Below are 18,637 nucleotides of genomic sequence, written 5' to 3'. Positions count from 1 at the left end.
GTTTTCTAACTCAAATTAGAGGTGTTTTTGCATGCATTCTATTTTGACTAAATGTTCTCCTAAAAAAAATCAGCATAGACTTAGTTATTTCTTCAGACAATAAGATACATATTTTTAAAAGTTTTCTAAATATTAGTTTTCCCTGATTTTAAAAATTTTCAACGGAACTACAAAATAAGAAATTCTTCAAATTAATGAATAAGGAAAGGGACTTTGCACTGAATTCTTATCAAGAAATGTTTTCTTCTTTTTATAAAGTTATGGCCTCAAAAAGAGGGAATAAAAATGTTCTAGAGAAAGCTATCATGTACTAAGAGATATTTCCAATTTGGAAATTTCATCACATGGTGAAGACATTATGTAATAAGCAAAGTGAAAAGATCAATATGTCAGAATAAAGGTGTAATCAACCTACAGAAACATGGAAATATGATGCAACAGAACCAAGGGCTCAAGCTCCTCAGTAAAAATGCCCTCCTGCTGATCTGTGTGTATAAGGAGGTGTCACCTTGTGGCGGGGCTGGGGTAGCTCCATGATTATCTCCAGGGCACCTGAAGGCTGGTGCTGACCTTTGGCCAAGATAAGGGTGAACTAGCTAGTGATTTTATTATGCTGTGTAAGCCAAAACTCCCTTGGACTGCCTTGTTTAATTTGTTTTGGAATGTATAGACTGACAGCCAGCTCAGGTTTGACTGCACAGCCTTGTCTGAGTGTGTGACCAGCGGGCTATAAAGGACCACCTGGTAAACCTGTGCCTTGTCTCTCCAACCTGCAGGTGAAGTACACTTTGTGGGACTAAAGGGGACCCTGAGAGCTCTGCCAGGAAGTCTTGAACTTGTCTAATGTTTGCTGTGTTTCCTTTCGTCTGAGTGTTCCATCTCCTTTAGCTTTAGTAAGGTCCTGCGTGAGCATACCTTAGGGAGACTGTGGGTCTGCCCTGTGCAATTGCTGAACTAGGCCTAGTTAATCATTGCCCATCTCAGCCTGGAATAAACTTGCTTTGGACAGAGATCCAGATAGGCTTGTTGGTTCATACCAAACCTCTGTTTTCTTCATGACTCTCTTCATGATGTGCTACTGAAAAAGAATGTTACTAACTGGAAAATAATTAGTTAAGAAAAGGTGCTTTACAATAAACTTATCTGAGCCAGCCAATGATGGCAGCACCGTAAGTCCTCCACCTCCAGAAATACTTCTGGAGAACAGCTCTTAAGGTCAGCAGAGACCGAACCAAAGTGTGACTGTTGTATCTTATTCCATGAGTCCCTGAAGTCAGGGTGAGCAATTTGAAACTGGAGGGGAAATATGATGGCCGTCTCATTTCCTCCTACGCATAAAGAAGAGGATGGTGAGGTGGGCTCCTTTCTGTCACTTGCTCTCAAATTTGGGAACCATACACCCACCCCATGTTCTCTCATTCCCAAGAGTTCAGAGGTTTCTGGAGGACTCCAGGAAAAACAGAATGATGGGCAAGACAGACCCAAGTCAATGTCTTGTATTTTAGTGGATGTAGGATCCTTGGGATGCTTTGTCAAAGCACAGATTCCAAGTTCCTGCATTAATGATCCTAACTCAGCCAGTCTGAGACAGAGCCCTGAAGGCTGTATTTTAAATAATACAACAGCTGATAAGAACTTCAGTTTGAAAACAATGCCCTTGGGCAATGTGAATTTGCCTTGTGGCCAGTTTAATAGTAGGCAGCAAGTGGGGGAAGTGTCCCACTGTACAAAATTCTGCAGGGACACCTGCCGCGCAGGCCCCACAGTGGCCGGCTCAGCCCCACCCGTTGCTGTGCCTCCTGGCCCAAGGGAGAAGCTGCTGAGGGTTGCTCTGTTGTCATCGCCTTTGGATGCAGAGAAAACATTGCTTTGTCCCAGCTCTGAAGCTGGAGGAAGAATACTTTCACAGAGTGAGAAGCCCTTCTTTTTGCCTGACAGTGGAGCTGGGAGAAGCTACTGTGCCACATCCGGAACAATATTTGGTGTGTAAGATTTAAAATACTAAATGTAATTATTACATTTAAAAAGGCTTATACTACATGGGGACCCTCACCGGGACACTCTGACCTTAAAAGGAAAACCAAGAAATCATCATGAGAAAATGGCCAGCAGACTAAGAATGACCTGCTCTGGGCCACTGTCCAGGCAAGGCCACTGGGCATGCGCATCAGGCCAATGTAGTTCTTTTAAGGGTGTTTTTACCACATATGCCCTGAAGCTTATTTTTAAACTTCAGTAACTGCATAACTTTGACATGCTTCCTTCAGGTATAAAAAAATGATTGGACTATAACATGCAACTGCTTGCTAAATTGCTCTTGCTTTAAAAAAATATTTTAATTCAATTTTGAGTTACATAACCACACAAGAAAAGAACTAAACCAGTAAGCAGTATTTTTGAGAAACTGGTATAACCTTCAGATCATTTAAAGTGTGTTCTCTTCCTTTTTCCCAAATTGGCTACATCTCCTTCTCTAAAGTACTTAATACTATGATTATTACCACAGAATGATAACTTTTATGATAAATACTGGTGAACAACAATTCTTGGGAAAGCAGACCTCATGGAAAGAAGAAATTTTCCATAATAATTCTGATGTAATCATTAATATGTTCCTGAAGCACATGTTAGATATCTCTTCATACAGAAAACTTACCTTTTCTTTTCCAACCGGTTTGGCTACAAATGTACAGAAAGCCACACTGACAAGTTTCTCAACGTCAGTGCACATGTCCTGTACCGTGACCCTGATGCTGATCTAAAATGAAAAGAAAATAAACTTTCAGCCATTCAGACAACAGATGAGACTGCAGCTTTCAATATTCAGTTGTGCATGTCATCATTCTTTTCCTTTGTTTTGGGAAGGAAACAAGCATTTTAATTTATTTATTTTCCAGTTTTCTTTCAATGAAAACTGAAAAAATAATTTTTTTTCTGACTATAGAAAAATAGATATTTACCATGGAAAATTTGGTAAATATAAAAAATTGATTAATGATAGAAATGGAATCTGACTACCCAGAGTAAATGTATCAGTAATCTCAGCACCCAGATTAATAATTACTAACATTTAGGTGAATTTTCTTCCAGTTACACATATTTATGTATATATGTATATGAAATGTGTGTGTGTGTATACACATACATATACATAAAATCATACTGTATTTACAGCTTTATAATTTTTTTAAATTGTTACTTTGTGATAAGCATTTTCTAATCCCATTATTGTAAATATACATAGGAAAAAAGATAATAATGAATGCCTCATGGCAACCCATTAGAGGGATGCACCACAACTTTTTCTAATCTTTAGTCTCTTAGTTTTAAAACCAAGTTAACGTGGACAGAATTCATGATTTTATCTATAGCTTTGTTTCTTTTTCCAGGAGTTTTATTTTTCAGGACTAGTAAGAAGGTGGTCCTGACACTTTACGGTGGCACTATAGCGGACTGGATTTCCCTGCATGGAGGGCTCTGAAGCTTGGGTCCTTGGATTACACTTTAAGAAGTGTGAGTAAACACAGGAACTTGTCATTAGACTTTTGGCTAATAAACATTCCTCCACATATTCCAGATAAGTAACACTATCTACTTGGAATAATGGACAACCTCAGGCATCTTAAGGCAACACTGTGTTATCAACAGTAAAGAATATCTATTTTGACATCGTCACCAAGTATATCATGTACAAAATAATCAATAATCCATGAGTCATGTCAAGTCACTTAATTTATAAATGCAAATTAGTATTTGCACAGTAAAACCTAAGTTAATGAGATGATGATTAAACACAGTTAAACCATCCATTATCAACTCCCAACAACTTTCAACTCCACATAGCTTTGCACTTTCAGAGAAATAGGGAAATGAAAAATAGAATGAAACAGCTAACCGTAAAAACAAAGCAACAATTCTAGAGTTCAAACAAGGTCTGAACATTGTCTTCTATTAGAACAGTTGATTTAATTATGTCTGATGACCAAATGTTTCAAAAAGATATGCCAGAGGGAATTTCATTTTGTATCATGAGAGAGTTTGTCAGACTGGAATTACATCCTGTGAAAACAACTAGAAAACTGGACCAAGTATAGGAGGTGACTGCCTTCACACACAGAAGAACAAGCAGTACAGAGCTGTGGTCCCTGAGGAAAGGGGAACAAATGAGGGGAGCACCTGCATTTCTCTGAGCTCGAGGCCTGCAGGTAATTCCCAGATTAGGGCCAAGGAGGGGAAACCCAATCTTGCTGAAATGAGGAGCCAGAAGTCAAAGAGATCAAGGCAGCTGAGATTCTCAGGCAGTCCTAGAAAGAAGGGAGCTGCAAAAGGAAAGAATTCCGAAAATATGTGTACTGTCCCATTGAATGTTTGGTTTGACAGCAGTTGTGAGCAAGCTCAAAGGCCAGGTGAGAACAACATTTGAGAAAGAAACAATTATTGGAAAACTGTAACATGAACAATTCCGAGAGCTCCCACAGAGCTGAAAACGTTTGGAATTCCCTCCAGCCAGACCTCACTGAATGCACAATACATTCATGCACAGAAGGCACAGAAGACTTAGAAGGGGATAAATTAGCCCTAGTTGAGGCTAGGATTTACTTTTCTTAAGATCAGAAGTCTATGGTTTCAAACTCAACAGGCTTTTTTCTTCCCTTTTCTAAGCTTTTAGTTAAACTCCTTTGGAAATTCTAGCTTGTCTCAGGGAATATGAAGGAAAGAAAAAATAGAAGGACCTTTTATCCAAGTAAGGGCTGAATATAAAGGGGCCTACTGTCCCTCAGGAGAGGCCAAGCCCTGAGGCTACAATGCGAGAGCTCTGCAGCCGAGAAGTCAGGGCCCAGAAGCGCCACCACAGCTGTCTCCACGGAACACCACCTCTCTGGCTCCTTCAGGTGTCTCATATTCAGTTTACATGGGTACCAGGGAAAAGGGACTGAGTCAGGGTAAAGTCATCACCAGGGTTGTGGTTATTGCCAGAGCAGTTCTGTGATTATGAATATGGGTTGAATTGTGTCCCCCTCCCAATCCAGTACCTTATAATGTGACCTTATCTTGGTAATAAGGTGGCTGTAGATGTAAAGAGTTAAGATGAGGTGATACTAGAGTAGGGTGGGTCCGCTAACCCAGTATAACTGATATCCTTATAGGAAAGGGAAATTTAGACACAGACACTGGGAAAACGCCATGTGAAGATAAAGGCAGAGATGGGGGTGATGCGGCAGAAGCCACAGACCAAAGGTTCCTGGCAAGCCACCAGAAGCCAGGAGAGGGAACTGGGGTCAAGGTCTCTTCACAGCCCTCACAAGGAATCAACCCTACTGAAACCTTGGTTCTGGAGGACTTCTGGCCTCCAGAACTGGGAGACACTATATTTCTGTTGTTGAAGCCACCCAGGCTGTGGTTTTTCATTATGGTGGTCCTAGGAAACGAGTATGTCCTTAATGTCTTTTGTGCTTAGAGATCCAGGCGGCTGCTGTTGACTGAGCTAGAAGCTGGGATTATGGGGTCCAGTAATTCATTTCCTGCTAATTTAAACTGGGTAGAGACTTTAAAAGCCCCTGAGACTGCTGTATTGGCAACTAGATTGGCAAGTGGATGAAGAAAAACCTTCTAAAATTCCCATCTTACTTCAGTTATCCTGCCTTTCAAAAACGAGTTAATTATGGGGATAGTTTCCACTAGGGGGTGAGAAGATGGTGAACAAGTATGGTCAGAGTAATTAAGAAATAAAATCCATTCCTTGCAAAGAACCAAGAGAGTACCCTGCAAGTTTACTTTCTCTGTATCCTTCTATGTAAAAATTACCTCGCAGTTAATTTTGATAGCAGAGTTGACTGGGAAACATGGGCTCCTTATATTTTACCCGTGAGCCTGATTACAGAATCAAGGATTGCTGAAATTAAGAATCCCATGAACTCCAAATTACTCTAGGCCTCATCCTCTCCCCTCTATACGCAATGAGGATATGAGCACCAATAGGCAGAAGTAAGTAAAAAGATCTCTTACCTCCATGCTTGTGCTGAATGCTCTAGTGACTTTTGCTTTGATGGTAATAATTTGTCCAACTCTAGTAAACAAAAGAAAAAAGTGGGGGAGGGGGAAAAGGACTTCAGACTTGAAGATTCACTTAAATGCATGTGCCATAGAGCAATCCCACCATATCATGCTGATAATGTCCATGCATGAAAATAGGTTAATGATAACATAAAAAGAGTGCTAAAAACAGATGCTGATCATTGTAAACCACACATTAGCTGACTGCTTCTATTTAGACAGAAAAAGGCCTTTGCAAAGATGGTGTGCAGAAAGACTTCCTAATCTGCAACACATACTTGGACTGTATCTCAGCTGTTACCGTACAAGAAGGAACCACAAACACACAAGCAAACCTATGCAACTGATACTGATTTTAAGACCTTGGTTAACAAATAAATAGATAAACATACAAACAAGCAAACTGTTCAGCTTCACTAAATTTACATGGGCGCTCAGGGCTGCTAAATGATCCATTCTGTCCCCGTGATTACTGGAACTTTGATGTGCAACCCAAAGTTGTTCCAAACCTTATGTGTTCAGGTCCCTCAGTCATCTCTGATCCCTTCACCTTAGCAGAAGTAAGGATCTATCCAATTAAGCCTCTTTAATTACTTTTCTCCTCCTCTTCCTTTCAAAGTTGAACTATGTTCTTGCTGTTCTCACTCTTCTGTTTCAGGGGAAGGAAGTCAGATCCCTTCCAGACCTTTCTTTACCTGTGCCCTTGATCCCATCCCGTTACCTCCTCCTCCACATCTGCTGGCTCAGTCAGCTCTTCCCTCGTTTATATGGTCAGTCTCCATCCCTTCCATGACTCCTTCTCAGTCTATAAAAATGTTCAAGGCTTCTTTCGAAAAATCTTTCTCTCAGGCCTATTCTATGTCAAGATACTTTCTCTTCTCTTCCATAGTCAAACTTCCTAAAATAATCATTTCTTTTCTAACTCATACATTTAACAAACGTTTACTGAGTTATAACTAGCCCTGGCATTAAGCTAAGATCTCAGGATACAGTGAAGGTCTTCAAGGGGACCAGCCTTCACTTGAGACACCAGGATATAAATGGATGAAGTGTAAGACTGTGCAATTTTTTGGAAAAAAAAGAAAGGATTGAGTGCTGCAAAGGCACCCATCAGAAAGACAAATTCAGAAAGTCAGGGAAGGAGTCATAATAGAGCGGATGTTTGAGATGGGTCTTCAAAGACCAGGATTTTGCCACATGCAGAAATTAGTGGGTTTCATCTCCCACTTCCTTCCTGGATCTGGCTGGTGCCTCCACATTCTATTCCTGATCTCCCCAAAGTCTCTTCCTAACAGCTAAATCCTACATGTCATCTCATTTAACAGCACCAACCCACCTTTCTTCAGGAAATTTTCTATTCCTTTGGCCTCTAAAACACTGTTCTCTCTTCATTCTGTTTCCTTCACTGATTTCCTTAATCCATCCTTTAGTTGTAGACATCTCCTCAACTTCCATCCTTTGTCATATTCTCCTCTCACTTCACCCTCTTCTTGGAACACCTACCTGTCTTCCATGATCTTATCATCTTTACAGAGATGATTTTCAAATCTACATCTTTAACCTGGACCTTATTCTTGAAACTGAGAGCCATATTTTCAAAATTTTCAACTGCTAGCTATGGAGGCACTAGTAGGCTCAGTGTTTGCTGCTTCCAGACACATTACCTAATTTAATTTAATCTCCATATTTTGCATATGCAAACCCAAATCAATTTTCTTTCTTCCTTAAATTATTCCTCCTAGAACTCCTAGCTTTGTTTGGTAAAGTTTCTAGCAGGTTTACAGTAATGGAACCAGACAGAGTTAGAGACCCTCTTCAAAGCTGCTGTAGTACTTTGTACTCATTTACTACTAAGATCATATGTCTCTCTGCCTGTCCTACTTTGAGGAGGGGAAGCAACTGCCAGTTTTCTTTGCTTCTTTTGTAAACTCTGCCCTGCCTTTAAAAATAGAATTCTGTATGACTTGGTTCTCCACCAAACCAAACTCCTGATGTTAATTGTCAAGTGAGTGGAATGACTAAAATTCCAACTAAATAAAACCAGTTCCACAGCCTGCATTCAAAGCCTCTGTTACACAGCCCAGTCTACTGCTGGGGCATCACCTCTGCAGATCAGACTTTTTCTGAATGCTCCCTACTCCTTCCCACCTCGGTGCTTAGCTCTTACAGGTGCCTCATCTTGTGAAGTCCTTTTCCTGTTCAACAGATGAAACCCTATACTGCATTTAAGGTCCACATTAAATGCTGCCTCTATCATGAAACTCATTGATTCTGCAGTCAAAATGTATCTTTTCACTACCCCACAGAACTGAGTTTATTTCTTATCCTAGGCATGCATCTTATTTTTCTATTCTGATGATTATGTATTTGTCTGGCTCTCTCACTGACTGAGTGACCACCACTCTAGAATTGTGTCACAATCATTCACATATCCTACTGAGCCTAGAGCAGTACTTTTTGTATAAGCAATAGATATTTGTGAATTTTAAGAATATCTAATGTGGCTTATAACCAAATTGTATGGCTTTCTATATGTAGCTTTCAATTTTCTTTCTTTTTTTATGGGGCAGGTCCCATCTTAAAAATACAATTTAAATTCATTTTCCATGATTTTAGTGGCCACAAACCCTTCCTGACAACACAAAAATGAAATGATATAAAATGACAAAGTCACATTTCAGTTGAGGTTACTAGTTAAGTCTTAGTTACAAAATTTAGGATTGGAAAGTACATAGTAGATATTGTATTACTGTTAGCATTCATAAGTTTAATAATGATGCTTTACTCTATTCCCAAGTAAGTTTGGATTTACAGTAATTTGTAATTTTGCTGAGATACAAATACATGGCAATTTTTTCTACTTCATGGAAAAATCACATGGCTAGCACATAAGCTTAGTCAGTGGACTTTTATCTGCATCTACAAGATGCTAGAATGTCAAGGGTTCTTTCAGTGACACTGAAGCCAGAAGCCAGAAGCAGTGGGGTGGGGAAAGCACTGGATTAAGCATGAGAAGATCCAGGTTCTAAGCACCCACTGTTCCCTGGCTGGCTCTGGGTATTAGGCCTGTTTCTCATCAGTACAAAGAAATGATTGGGCTGGGCTCTGAAGGTCTATGTTCATGATTGTAATTCCTGCTAAAAAAATTCTTTGGGGTTAGCTTTGAAGTTATTTCTTTATGCATTTAACTTAATTTTATTTGTATATTAATAAATAAATGCCAAATAGATAAATGGAAGCAGTAAGGTTAGAGAGATGAACTGGGCATTTCATGGGACAAGACTAATTAGGGTTTGAAAACTGGTGGCAACTAGCCCATGGTCTCTGAGAACCATCCCAGACCAGAAACAGGTGACTTTATTTCTTCTTTTTCTTGTCAGTTATGCTCATGTCTTAAAAGATCAAAATATTCAGTGTAAGAGAAAATTTTTAAAAACAGCTATTAACATAAAAATCAAAGAAACAAAGTAAAACCATGTAATTATAATTTATTATAGGTATTAACATACACTCTTTAAGAAACAAATTCCTAAATCTCTCCACTGCAAAGGCCTTGAAATGACCAACTCTTTCTCAGTGACACCTTTGCTGTCCAGATTGTGATGTCTACTTCTTATTTCTTTTGAAGAAATTTCTGATTCTAAATTTGTGTGAGAGAAAATATAAAAGATGAGTACATCTTGTCATACCAGAAAGCAAAGGAATTATTAAAGATTTCTACCTTTGGGGTCATGACCAAGGACTTAGGAATCAAACTGAAGAAGCTCCCACTGTCCAAAGATGAGGCAGTTTGAGCACCCTTAAGAACAATCACACCAGAACTGAAATGCATCCGATAAGCTAAAACCCACAGGTTCATAACGCTATTAAATAAAAAGAAGGAATGGTGCAGGGGAAAAAAGGAAAGATGTAGCCTGTGTTTCCCAGATAAACTTTCCTGGGTAACTGTGTAATTAATGAGATAAAGGGTCTCTATACAAATATTCTGGAAAAATAAATGAAGAAGAAATAATAGATTAGCATATAACCATTTTACCAATATCTAATGAAATAATGAATCTAGATAATGATCACTTAACATTACATGCCCCTGACAGGAATGGGTTTCACCAAAACATCAAACCTTCTTCAGATCAACTTTGAGATATAACTACCAGTTGACAAGAAATACAAAAGGGCAGAGGAACATGTTACACAGGGTTACAATGGGCAAATACAAAACGTGGGAAATGATATTGCACAAATGACCAGGTTTCTTTAAAAATAAATTGCAAGAGAAAAGAAGGAAGGGAAATTTTCATGCTAAAAGATATAGCTACCATGCTGGATCCTGATTCAATAACTCATTTAAATTTAAAAAAAATTTGGGGACCAGTGGGAATGATCATTTCTGTTAATGGTACTGAAGTCATTATATTTTCTAAAAGAACCCTTATCTTTTATAATTACTGAAATATTTATAGATGATGCCTGGAATTTGCTTCAAAATAATCCAGGTGTGTGGTGAGTATGGAAGGGTATTGATAAAACAAGAGTGTCCATGAGTTGCTTATTGTTGTAGTTAGGGGATGGGTCCTTGGGAATGCACTGTATAATTCTCTACTTTTGTGTATGTGTGAAGTATTTGTGTATCTTGAACTTTTACACAGTAAGAGATGGTAAAGAACATACACACTTCCACACATAAAATATTTTTCATAATTTAACAACTCTAAGGAGGTGAATTAATGTTTACCCAACAGCCTACTTACAGAATTCACCATCACAGAAATACTTACTATCATTAATTATTCTTCTGGTACAGGAAGTGGCCATTAAGAATCAGCTTTTTAGAAACTGTACTGTGCCTTATGCTAAAATGCATCTAATTCTGACAACTATTTCCCAACAAAATAGGACTGTGAATTTATACTTGTTTACTAAAAGTAGGTGCTGCAATTATTATTAGTTTTTTTACTTATTTACATTGGGTCCATTGTTATTTATTTTATTAACAAATTGGATCACTGACTCCAAATAAATAAGCTTAGGTACTGTAAATATATGTTGCAAATGAACCAATAAACCCAGGCAAAGGTATGAAAGGGCAATACCACTTACCTAGCTGTCTCCTCAAATTGTATGTCATCCACTGAGGCTGTAACACAGGAAACCCCAGCATGTTTTTCAGCTTCAAAAAACAGGTAAAAATATGCTGCATTAGTAGTTATGTTTGAATATTTCAGCATAAAGGAAAGGAATAAAACTTCAGTGGTTTTATTCTAGTAACTCATCCTCTCATTCAATATAGGACTACAATACCCTCACTTCTGGATGATTGCATCAACAATTCCTTTGCTTTCTAAGTTTTATTTCTACTGCATGGAACTTACTGTACTATCTTCCAAGTTTTAACTTAAACTGTTCTTGGTACCCCAGTACCAGAACTCAGAATATCTAGCTATTTAAATAACAATTTTAAGAAGTTGGTGCCAACTTTAAGTATTTTGTCAGGTACTAGTCTTGTTTTGAGAACAATGCATCAAAGCTGTATCCATTATCCCATATAACTAGCAGCAGCTGAACATATTTAAACCACTTCACAGTCTGGGCATTGAACAGTATGGGAGACCCTGAGATCATACCCAAATCAGATATATAGGCAGTATACTTATTGTTAGCAAATTCATTATGCATTCACCTGTCAGAGGAGGAGAGTACTGAGTAGGGTGGAGAGAGATTAGGGAGCAGCTCTCGTTATTTCTATGTTCCATGTCTGCATTGAATTTGTTGAGAATTCTTTTTTTTTTATTGCTGATTTTGCTTTATGTAAAAATACCAGAATTTATTTTCTTTGGGAAGTTTTGATAGCTGCTTCTGTCAGAATTTGATTTTAAGGAATAGTCAGTTAAAATTCAAACAGTTGCACTGGCTTTTTAAGAACTTGTAACCCCATTTTAATTTTGGAGACTTTACTCCCAGTGCCACATTATGAAAAAGAGACAATGAATTACACTGAATTCACATTCTCTGAAGTGGATTACTTTAATTGCAATCATATTAATTGACAGCCCCAGGTAGAGACAGGTGAGAGGATACTCCAGAGAGCAAGTATTGAACCATCCTCCCTGTGATCTAATTCTGTAGAAAATTGGATATTCTGGTTTTACTAATTGGAAATAACTGTTCTTCCAAACATACACATAATAAGACTAAGTTACCAGAAAACTAAGCATAGCAGAACTCTGTGTGTGAGTAATGGAGAGGGGAGGATGGGCTTCCCAGTTTCAAGTTCAGTGAAAGGAAGAGAACATAAAAGTATCAGACCCTATGAATACTCAAGGTGGGCTCAATTTAATTCAAAGTATCAAACATTTGTTAACTTCTGTCTTGCCAATGGGTCTCAGTCCCGGGCAAGTTCACTATGGATTCAGTGTGACCAAAGAAATGACAGTAGAACGTTCTTGGGGTGAAAGGGTTTATTACCTGGCTTGTTCTCGGGCGGTAAGTCGAGCACTAGCATCTCTGCCTCTGCCCAGAGCACTGGGTGGAGCTCTCTATATAGCGCAATAATAGCTCGCCTCCGGGTGTGGAAGCTGCAGCCCAGTAATAGGCCAGTTACATCATCAGGTGGTTTAAGTTCAGTGAGAATCCTGGCCATAGGAACCCCAGCTTCCCCATACTTCCCACTGATTACCAGATGCTGAGCTGAATCAGTTCTATCTTTCAGTAAATCTATGCAGTGGTAGTCGATATCCAGCCATAGCACCTTTTTAGAGCTTAAAATTTTCTTAACCTACTGGGTCCTTGCAAATATATGTTACAAAATGTTGACTAAAGAGTACCTAATATACATTCATTCCAGTTACTTGACATGAAGGAATAGGATGTTGAGATTATTAAACTGTTCTTGCTAATAAATGTTACCACTTATTAGCCCTGGGTTTCAGCCTCGGGCAAGTTCACTCTTGATTCGGCGAGACCAAAAAATGACAATGGAATGTTCTTGGGGTGAAAGGGTTTGTACCCAGTTTTATTCTCATGGTGGCAGGTCAAGCACTAGAATCCCATCCACTCAGAGCAAGTCTGCAGGCAGCAAGCCGGTCTCGGCCTCCGGGCCTCTCTGCCCCCCTGCAGCCATCTCAGTTTCTGTCCTGGGCACTACCACCACTCCAGCCTCTGCTCTCCTGCAGCCGGGCAGCCCAGAGCACTGGGTGGAGATCTGTATATAGAGTCAATAATAACGTATTGCCCACACATGTGCAGCAGACCAGGGTCAGGTGAGAATCCTGGCCATAGGAACTTTCATTTTCTCTACATACACCAACAGGAGTTACTAATTTTGAATGACTTAAATGATAACTACAGTGCAATAACCAATAAAAGACTAAAACTGTATGGTATATATTTGGTATGTATATCCTGTGCTTATATAGCACTATACTAGACTGTATTAGGGATCAAGAAGAAACATAATAATAGTTTCCATTTATTAAGCATTTATTATTGACCAGGTACTGAGCTGAGTATTTATGCATGTCAATTATAAGAGGTTGGTACAATTATTTCATTTTTACAAATGAGGAAATTTGGGCTTAGAAAGATTAAATATACTGTTTTAAATAGTAATTTTGACCATAGAAGTAATAGGAACTCTCAGAAAAGACCAGCCAAGGAACACGCCCTAGAGAAGTACTTGGTGAAACATGGGGCTTCAGATGCTCCATAGCCATGGTTCACTACAGACTTTCAGGGGCCACAAAATTAAAAAGAAAAAAGGAAAATATGGGGAACCAACATAGGGCCATGTGCTATGTGATTTTGTAAGTGTGTCAGATGTGAACACAACAGAACCAGCTTGCTCTGGTTCATGATTTTGATTGGCCTTCATAGTGTAGGCTAATAAAAGTGGAGAAACCCTAAAGCTATTTCTGATTTCCTGGGGAACCTGAGAAAAACTAAGTAACAGTAGCAGACTAGCTAAGTGGTTGTAATACAAGTATGAGATGATGATTGATAAAAATTGTGATACCTTTGTTTATTCATTCCTTTAACTAATACTGATTGAACACCTACTCATGCTGTGCCAGGCTTTCTGTGAAGTGCTGGAAATAGGAATACAAAATGGTCACAAACCCTGTTTTCATGGAGTCCAGTGCAGGAGCCAGGGACTAAAGAAATGACTACATCATAACAAAATGCATTCGGTGCTATGAAGAAAACATGGATTTTATGAGAGTCTGTAACTGAGGACCCAGACCTAGGCAGGAAGGCTTCCACATAGAGGGGATGCTTGAACTGAGATCTGAAGGAATGAGTGGGAGTAAAGCAGATGTGTTGCGGAGGAGGAACACAGTAAAGGAGAGCGTGCTGAGCAGACAGAGCGGTGACTACAACGGTCCTTTTGAGGTCTGTGGCTACGTGCAGAAAGCAAAGAGAGTATGTCAGATAAAGCTGAAGGGACGGATGAGAATGGACCACGAGCAGGGACTTGAAGCTCTTGCTTGACGGTTTTTATAATGATTATTATTAAAGATATTGTTCCACTGTCATCTGGACTCCCTTGTTTCTGATAAATGGTAATCGTAATCATTGTTCTTCTGCATCTAGCACAGTGCTTTTTTTCTGCCTGAATTACAGATTTTCTTTTCATCAAGGTTTGACTTGGTGTACCTAGATGTGGTCTTCACTATATTCATCTTGATTGGTGTTTTATGATCTTCTTTAAACTGTAAATGTATGTCTTCCATCATGTTTTGGGAAATTTCGGCCATTATTGCTTCATTTTGTTTTTGCCCCATCTTTTTTCTCTTTGCCTCTGGCCCCCCAATTACCTTTTGAATTTTTTTTCACAAACCTCTGATACTTTGTTCATTTTTAAAATCCATTTCCCCCCTCTGTTCTTTGGATTGGGTAATTTCTATTTATCATTTTTATGTGTACTAACTCTTTTCAGTCTTCTCTGTTCTGCTGTTAGCCTATCCAGTGAATTTTTTATTTCATATACTTTAATTTTTAGTTCTGGAATTTCCATTTGTTTCTTTTTTTACAGTTTTTTTTTCTATTTCTCTTCTGAGACTTTCTATGCTTTCATCCCTTATGATAAACTTTTCATTACATCTTTCAGCATAGTTATAATAGCTGCTTTTTAAAACCATTGAAGCTTAATTTCAGCATTTGGATCATCTAGGGATTGGTCTCCATTGATTATCTTTTCTCTTAAGAATGTCTCATGCTTTCCAATTTCTTTGTATATGAAGTAATTTTGGGTTGTATCTTAGCCGGTGATACACTGTAGAAACTGTAGGTTCATATATATTTTCTTCCGAAGAGTACTGTTTTGTTTTGTCTTTTAAGTGGGCAGTTAACTAAACTCAAACTATAAAACTGCCTCTCTAGAGATGGGAACAGCCCTTTTCAGTTCTTTTGGCCTTAGCTAGTAAGTTTGGAGTTTTTCCTAGGCATATATGACTCAAAGTTCACTAGGTATTTTAGCAAAGATTACAGATAGATTTTAGGATTCTGTTTCTCTGGCTCTCTCCTTTCTCAAATTTTCTTCCTCACATTCCAGTAGCTGGGTTTTTCCCAAATCTTCTGTCTTTTCAAATCAGCAAGTCTATAGGTTTTCTATCAGAAATTTAGCTGGGGGCAGATTGGGGTTTTTCTTTGAGCCTAAAGTAATAAAAAAAAAAAACGAAGTTAGGTACCACCATTCTTTTCTTCCAAGTGTTGACTTCCAAGTATTCTAAGCCTGCCTTTGTTCACTTGTCAGTTGCCTTGGGTAGTTTTTACTTAATGTTTTTTTCCAGAGTGTATAGTTGTTACCTGTGGGAGATTTTTTTCTCATAGGAGATACTTACTATGATAGAAGAGGGACCCTCATAGCTCTTGGTAAGGATGACAATGGGAAAAGATAAACAGACCATGTGACATGATCAGATTAACACATTCAAAGAGTACTTTAGATACAGTATCAAGAGGAGACCAGGATGAATGGAGAAGACCAGGTTGGAAACTCCTGCTGAAGTCCACATGAGAGATGACAGTAGCTGGAACTAGGTGGTGGCAGTGGGAATGTAACAAAGTGGTTGGGTTTTGTAGTCTCCTTTAAAAACAGATAGGACTCCATCTGTGGACTGAATATGTGGAGGGGGAAGCAGGGTAGAAAGAAGTCTCACGGATGAATGACTCCTAGATTTTTGACTTGCATAATAGGATGGACTGGGTACCATTCCTGAGAAGTGAGCCCTGGAAAAATCACAAATGAAATAGAGAGGGAAATACAACTTCAGGCTATTTCAAAATAAAAATAGATACGGAGGATGAAGAATGACTCAGAGATGGCTTTGAGCCTCTAGGCTTAAGGAATTAGAATAATGGGGCCACTGACATAAATGAGGTTTAATATCAAAATGATAGTGCACATATTTAATCTTTCTTTAAATATTTAGAAGACATTTTGGAACCTAGCAGTGCCTGGTGGTGATGGCAGTGTCTTAGGGCCATGACTGTGATCATTATTTATCATAGTAATGCAGCTGTACAGATGTGATGGTCAGTAAGGAAAACACCAGAAAAACCAAAAGTTTTTGTATTACTCTTATTGTATAAAGCACTACAGTGGAGCATTTCTCTGCCCTAGATTCAATTACCTTAGCTAAATAATGTCCCTTGTTTATGGTATGCCTCTTCTCACCATGGAGTGTTTAACACAGGCATTATCCATGTTTCCAAACAAACTTTATCATGAAGGTTTCTTTAATATTGTGTTAGTAATATAACTATTAAGGTCAAAAGTAATTGGTTATTAATTATTCTATGGTCTGAGTTTCCAAAGAAGTAAAATCATAGACATTTTTATGACTATTGCAGGCAGGCAACGTTTTTCCATTATAGGACAGAGGCACTTAGTGAAGTAACTTTCAAAGTCACTTCAGCATTCAGTTGCCTTGGCAACAGGCAACATTATTATTAACAACCTCAATTATTTCTATACTTGCTTTTCTTACATATGGATTAATTTTATTTTAATGCTTTCATTGTTTATATTATTATAACCCAATGATGATAAAAATGTTAAGACAAACAAAACAAACCTATTAACAAACAAAAGACTGATTGGCTTCAGATGTATGATTGAACTCTGTATGTGATTACCACATAGGGAATTAAAAACTCTATTCATGCTCATTGGGAAAGCAGGGTTCTGTAATTACCTGAGTTTTACCTTTGCCCTCTGTAAAACCAGTGTCCTTTGATACATGACCTTAACCTCCCTCCAGCTCTAATATTTTATCCTAACATATATTACTTTAAAATGGACTTTTGCCAAGTCCGTTCCTTATGAAAATCCCAGCTTCATTTTAGAAATGAGATTCCAAGTTCTGGACCTATCCATCATCCACCTACTCTTCCATATAATCAGGAGGTTTTTACTAAGGGTTTACTAAGCACTGGAGACCTAGCTTTAGTTTACATGCTCATTGCACAGGGGGGAAATAAAGAGGTGAATAGATTAATACACAAAATAATTACAGTTTGTGTTAAGTGGTATGAAAGAAATCTGAAAGGCCATTGTGATGAAAGTAATGAAAGGGTGCAAATGTAAAGAGGTGGTCAAGAAAGATTTTTCAGAGAAAATGATATTTTAGCTGAGATGTAATGCATGGAAAGGTCCAAGAGAAGAGTATAATGACGAAAAGGAAAGCAGGTGCAAAGGCCATGAGCAGAGGCTAAGGACGTGGTAGCCACAAACTGAATGCAGGTGCAGATCTGAGGAGTAATCTTCTATTGAACCAGACATTAAAGAGATTTGCAGAAATGTGAACCAATACCATGCCTGTCATACATTCTCATTATTGTTGAAAATAGTTATTTTTCAATAAAAATATGCCATGGGTTTCTTCTTGTTCTTTTAAAATGAATTTTTTAAAATTGCGAATATGGTAAATATGAATAAAAACAACCCCCATAAAAGAAGCTTTCCTGGACCCTCCCTTATTTCACAGGGTAAAGGGGCCCTAAGACTAAAACCGTTTGAGAATCCCTGGTCTAGGTCATACCCAGTGTTGGGTGGGCTATCTCAGTCTCCATGGCCCCCCTGCACAGGGCTCACCCCTCTGCAAACACGCTCTCCTTTCTGTCCTCGACGATCCCAGGTCCCAGGCTGGCGCCGGCGGCGGCTGGTCCTCCCGCACCCCAGCCATCAGCGACCCCTGCCACTCCGCCTCCCCACAGCGCCGCCCTCTCCCAGCCCGCAGACACCCCCTGCCCGCCCGGACACCCCTCCCGCCGCTCCCCTACCCGCCAGGCAGGCGGCGGCGTCGATCCACTTGAGCAGCTGCCCGGCGCTGAGCTCCCCGCGGGGGCTGCCGTGCGCGGGCTGGACGGCCTGGCTCATGCGCACCTCGCCGGGCGCCGGCCGCTCCATGGCGCGAGGGTCCGCTCCGAGGGCACCCGTCGGGCGCCCGCTCCCTGCTGGCCGCTCGGCCGCCGGGGCACCGGGAGGCGATGTGAGGCGCCAGGAATATCGCGAGGAGGGTGACAGACGCTTCTGTCCCACAAGCAGCCAAATCTGAGGCGACAGGCTGGCAAAGCTGGGAAA

At 39.4% G+C, this 18,637-nt stretch overlaps 1 protein-coding gene across 1 annotated transcript in view; it reads right to left on the bottom strand.

Annotated features, from left to right (window-relative positions):
• Positions 1 to 18,469, bottom strand: part of ACOT12 (acyl-CoA thioesterase 12) — a 43,690-nt gene extending 25,221 nt beyond the window's left edge. Inside the window, exons 1-4 of the mRNA XM_073234461.1 lie at positions 18,337 to 18,469; positions 11,155 to 11,224; positions 6,007 to 6,067; positions 2,657 to 2,758 (exon numbers count right to left, since the gene is read on the bottom strand). Coding sequence (XP_073090562.1) covers positions 2,657 to 2,758; positions 6,007 to 6,067; positions 11,155 to 11,224; positions 18,337 to 18,463 — 360 coding nt within the window. The 5' untranslated portion in view covers positions 18,464 to 18,469. The remainder of the gene's footprint in view (positions 1 to 2,656; positions 2,759 to 6,006; positions 6,068 to 11,154; positions 11,225 to 18,336) is intronic.
• Positions 18,470 to 18,637: the final 168 nt, after the last annotated feature.

This window comes from Manis javanica, chromosome 1 (genome assembly GCF_040802235.1).
Source record: "Manis javanica isolate MJ-LG chromosome 1, MJ_LKY, whole genome shotgun sequence".
Lineage (NCBI taxonomy): Eukaryota > Metazoa > Chordata > Mammalia > Pholidota > Manidae > Manis > Manis javanica.
The sequence above is the reverse complement of the archived record's forward strand: the minus strand, read 5'-3'. Positions and strand labels throughout refer to the sequence as shown.